Here is a 5,331-nt window from a genome sequence, read left to right as displayed (position 1 = left end):
TGGACAGGCGTGCGGAGCAGGAGCAGCGTGTGGACAAGCGGAGGCTGTAGAAGGTGAGAAAGAATGATTGCCTCGTTGGCGCCGTTTAAATAGGTTTCCGGAGGTGACGTCACTTCCGGGGCGGGAAAAATATTTAAAAGACTAAGTGGAGACTCCGGCTCGAACCTGAGTTCACCAGTCGGGACTTCCATTCATACACCATTGTACTATTGTCTGACATAATACCGACTGCTTTTACATGTATATAACAGAAAAGGTGAATGTTAAGGTGGAAAACAGAAGTGCTGAAGACCGGGTTCGAACTAGAGTTCACCAGGCGGGACTCCCAGTCGTATACCATTCGGCTATTGTCTGACAGTAATTCCGACTGCTTTTACATATATATTTACAAAGGAGGTGAATGTGAAGGAAAAAAATTAAGAGTGCTTAGAGCCTACACCTGGGCTCGAACTTGAGTTCACCAGTCTGGATTCCCAGTCGTATACCGTTGGGCTATTGTCTGACTGTGATACCAAATCGCTTTTACGTATATATAACAGAGAAGGTGAATGTGAAGGAATAAAACAAGTGATCAGGGCCAACACCCGGGCTCGAACTTGAGTTCACCAGGCGGTATTCCCAGTCGTATGCCATTGGGCTATAGACTGACTGCAGTGCCTGTTGCTTTTACATATCAAATTATTGTGACCAGATATTGAACCGGTAAAAGTATGTGTAAGGTTATGTAAATACGACCAACCAAATTGCAACCAAAGCTTTCTGCGTTTTCGAGTGGATAAAGACCTGACGTGGTCCCCGGGTTCGATTCTTGCTCAATTTATAAATGTAGCAGAGAGTGGGGCTCGAACCAGGGTCGCCCGATTACGACGCGTCGTCTTTTACCACTACACTATCCTACTGCGAAAATTTCGAAATTTTCAAATGTAATCATAGGCACATGACCTCGTATGGAGATTGATGAGACGGTTGCATCTCGTCGAGAATCCGCTTCTGGTCCAAACTTCGCCCCTGGACGACGTGACGGGAAACCCGGGTTCGATTCTTGCTAAATTTATAAATGGAGCAGATGGTGGGGCTCGAATTCGGTTCGCCGGACTACCACGCGCTGTCTTTCACCATGAGGCCATTTCGGAACGGAAATTTCGAATTTTTTTCTATGTTCTCACAGGTGGTTGACACACGAGTCGGTGAGACGGTCTGCGTGGAGTCGTCACTTATGAGATGGGCTTTGCCTTTGGGCGACGTGAGGCACTCAAACCTCACCCAAAACCATCGACCCCGCCAGTATTCCCAACCACTGCCTGCCTTCATCATGCCATCCTGACATTTACAAAGCCAACTTCGTTTTAAGATTGAAGACGAGTATCACAAAGAGATTGTGTCATTTTGTCATTTTGCATTATTGGCGATCGTGAATAAAGTTCAAATAAAACATCCATCCGCACACTTCCAAACGTGTAAGCCATCTTTATTCATTGTTTCAAGAAGCTGTGTTGACAAGGGCAACTCCGCTGGAACAGTCGAGACTATGGTTGCGGGGTGGTCACCACTGCTGGTCCCAACGGGGCCGGAGGCTGAAGTACCTGTAACACCCACAGGATCACGGTGAAATCAAACTTCGTTTCAGATTGGGGAGGAAACATCGGATGACTTTCTGAGGGCCCCGATACCCCCCCCCCCACGTCACTGTCTTTCGGAATATATAGATTAGATTAGATTAACCAATCAATACGCCACCACCACTTCCAAAACAAAGTTTACCCAACGACGACAATGCGTCAATGGGAGGCTTGTGTGTCGGCGGGCGGGGGGCGACGTCCTGACCGTCCGGCAGAGGATCATTTACCAAAATTCTGCCAACCGCTTGATGACAGCTGTTATGAAAGCGCTGATGTATAAAATTACCACACGCTATTTTTTTCTGAACATGCTCAAAATTTCTTTGTGGTGTTGAGCTGCTGGAGGGGAGGTGAGCTGTTCGGAGCTGGTCGTGTCGTAGCCTCGCTGGTCGTGTTGTCCCCTCCTTGCTCCGAGGACACCTGCATGAACTGCAGCAGAATGCGGTCAACTCCCAGCCCCTGCGCCACCAGGAGCAGCCTGTCACAGCCGGACAGTCTCACAAACATTTCAGTCTCAAACTCCAGCAGAGGGCTCGCCATTGGCAAGGGGAAACAATTGTAAGTCGAGGGGTTCGTAGGTTTTAGATGGATTTGCTCTACGTTTAGAATGGAAAAAAAGCAGAGGACGACTTCGTTTGAACACAGCTCTTTTCTCTTTTTTTTATTTTTTCCACGGCTGCCTCCTAACTCTCCAACGAACACTCCCCCTTCCGGTAACGTCCCCTCCTTCCTGCCTTTCTTCACCAATCACATGCAAGCAACATAAGAATACTTCAGGAAGCATCAAACAGAATGCAACTAACATAAAAGAATACAATGCCCCAACATAAAATGACAATAATTAACAATTCAACAAAAGCTTACACAATCAACCCGATTTCGATTTTCCAATACCAGCTAACAGCAGTAAGAATCATTGCAAAATTCGACCGCGAACTCGCGGGAGGCTCGCGCCCGTCGTCGAAAGTGTTGACGCTTCAAAACAAACCAAACAACAACACAACAAAAGGTCTTCACGAAACGTAAGGGCGCCGTCTACTGGTGCACAATAGGAATGACAAACCTGCGACTGAAGTGGTCCACAACTTTACAAGTGTCGTCCCACCAAAAATACAACTCTCTGGGTACCTTAATTGTCGGGGGGTCAAATATATTGGTCTTTGTTGTTTGTTTATGTTCCCCTGGACGAGTCGTAACTGGAAGGAGGCGGGGGCTCAATTCCTTTTCTGGTTTGCATTCTTGACCAATACGGTGAATTTGATTCCGATTCTGATTGCTTGCCAAATGCCTTTGTGGCTTCCTGAACAGCAGGGGGCGATATGGACCATAGAGATCAAATCTACCAAGAAGAAGAACAAGGACAACAACAAGAAGGGTACCACATCCGGTTCAGCGAGCAAGTTTTTCCGCGGGCAACAAGCCGGGCTCACAGTGAGTAATTTTAACATTTTAACGAACTATATGTAAATGTATTGATGCAGACAACTTCGGAGCATCATTACGGCACGTCGCTCCTCTAATTTGTCGATTGTTACGAAGTCATGGAAGTTATCGTAAAAACACAACAGAGGTGGCCAGTTCACAAATGAAGGCAGATTTGTCTGAAAACTATTCCCACAGATGCATCCGTGACTTTTTTGAAATTGTTTTTCGAAATATATTTGTGGTTTTCATAAAATGAATCCCAAATTACATAAAATACGTGTTGATAATGTCCACAAATATACTCGTCATTTTCACACGTGTTTTCGCGTCCCCAAATCCATGCAGGATTTTGACGTGTTTCTCTATGTGGCGTGAGCATTTCTCATGACTTTGAGATCCAGTTTTCGTCCGCGAGGAGGAGGCAGTGTTGCTGTCTCCAATTTACGGGAACTTTAGTGGACGGTTGAACGACGTTGAGTCTTTTCAATAGTTGAGCAGTTGATTGAAAGGAGGTTGCTCAATGTACATGAGATGTGGAGAGAAAGCCGCGAGCGGGCAGATTTGGAAATGGACGTTTTAGAAGTGAAGGTTTGCCACTTACTCTGTGAAGAATAACACAAATCAGAACAAAAACCTACCAAAAAAACTTTTTTTTTGGGGGGGGGGGGGCAGAAGAGTATGACTTCCCACTTTTGTTTTTTTTCTGCCTGACAGATTGAAGAGGCTTCTGGCCAAAGGTGCAGCCGACAGACTCGGAGGACATGCGGAAGGGAGCCCAACCTTTGGACACATGTGAGTTTTGACCCTTGTTGTGTGCTTGAAGAGCTGATGTCTGATGTCACGTCACACCACAAGGTGGAGGTGAGTGCGCCCGCCTTTTTTAATTTTATTTAATTATTACATAGTCATTATTATAATGACTAACTTGGCCCACTTCAATGTCATTTAAAAACTTAACCAGAAGAGTGTGATCATGATGTTGTGGAGTACACGGCACTTAGTTTTTGTCTCAGTGAGAGAAGTCGGATGTGCTCATGTACCCCTTAGTGTGTCATCACACATGAGCTCAGCAAGCACAGGCAAGACGTCAGACTGTCGTCAGTGTTTGTGTGTGCGCAACTTGCACTGGCCCACACAAACAGTGACTGGTAAAATGCTTTCACATTGTCCTGTTAGCTTTTCTGTCCAATAAATTGTTCAACTTGAATTCGAGTCTTTGCCTTTCATGACTAAGTCCATCCTCAACTCACTCGAAGCCTTTCATGCTGAGTGGTCACTGCAGCGGAAGACTTCTCAAAGACTTAAGTTTTGAGGAGAGAGTTGCACATCAGTCACTCGTATGGCCACAAGTGTAACACTGCCATTCCGTTGGTCTCCACATGACTCGAAACTCCAAGAATTGAGCTTTTGGGTCATGTGAAACCGACGGGAACAGTGAAGAGACTGTCTGGTGTGACCGAAGGGCAGCTCTCACCTCAAAACTCAAGTGGGACTTAGAAATTTTTCTGCAAAGGCTGCCCAAACCACACCCAATTTCACATCCACCAATCACGACGAGGCCCTCATTTGCATAAATTTGCATAACCAATCAGAACGCTCGGATTTGCATAACCACGCCCACTTCCCAATATTCAACCAATCGGATTGCTCTAAATTTGCATATCCACGCCCCTTAAAGACCCAACCAATCAGAGCATACCTTATTTGCATAACCGCACCCTCGTTTCCACCAATCACAGCATGTTATTGCCATGCTCCACCCACTTTTACAGCCATCAGCGAATCATGAGCCATCATTCCAGCTATGCCACACCCACTTTCCTCAATTTTTCTACCCAGGGAAAAAAAATCCCCGAAAAAAAAAAATTCCAGAAAAAATTTTTGGAAAAAAAAAATTTAGAAAAAATTTTTTGAAAAAAATTTAGAATGTTTTTTTTTTTTTAAATGTTTTAAGTTATATTTTTAGGAATGAAGTTGAGAGTTTAAGTGTTCTTTGTAATCAAGCTTTATTTCTTTTGCAGAACAATCACAAAGCAGAGGAAAAAGTTGCAAGTTGGATGGCAGTCTGCACGTCGCTGCGTGGTGAAGTGGTCGGCTCGTGAGAACAACGTCGGACAGGTGCGTTGACCTGAGAGAAAAGACATCCGTGAGTTACACGCAAGTCAATGTCTTGTGCAGACAAAGATGTTTTCGGCGTGAAACTTACCAGCAAGAGACAAGTTGTTAGGTCTTTTGTGCAGGAAGCCGATCATGTTTACTGCTGCCTGAAGTGGGGGGGGGGGGGGGC

The 5,331-nt window shown here is 45.4% G+C and overlaps 1 protein-coding gene and 1 long non-coding RNA gene across 2 annotated transcripts in view; one reads left to right on the top strand and one right to left on the bottom strand.

Moving 5' to 3' along the window:
- The first annotated feature begins 1,156 nt into the window (after positions 1 to 1,156).
- LOC109522468 (uncharacterized) lies at positions 1,157 to 3,855 on the top strand. Its single transcript, XR_002169569.1, has 3 exons — positions 1,157 to 1,168; positions 2,931 to 3,050; positions 3,759 to 3,855. It is a non-coding gene; the product is annotated as an uncharacterized LOC109522468 (long non-coding RNA).
- Positions 3,856 to 5,123: 1,268 nt separating this feature from the next.
- Positions 5,124 to 5,331, bottom strand: part of dnajb12b (DnaJ heat shock protein family (Hsp40) member B12b) — a 20,389-nt gene continuing 20,181 nt past the window's right edge. The window contains exon 9 of the mRNA XM_019881162.1: positions 5,124 to 5,232. Coding sequence (XP_019736721.1) covers positions 5,196 to 5,232 — 37 coding nt within the window. The 3' untranslated portion in view covers positions 5,124 to 5,195. The remainder of the gene's footprint in view (positions 5,233 to 5,331) is intronic.

Source organism: Hippocampus comes, unplaced genomic scaffold, assembly GCF_001891065.2.
Source record: "Hippocampus comes isolate QL1 unplaced genomic scaffold, H_comes_QL1_v1.1 scaffold380, whole genome shotgun sequence".
NCBI lineage: Eukaryota > Metazoa > Chordata > Actinopteri > Syngnathiformes > Syngnathidae > Hippocampus > Hippocampus comes.
Note: the sequence above shows the minus strand (reverse complement) of the source record. Positions and strands in the feature narration are given on the sequence as shown.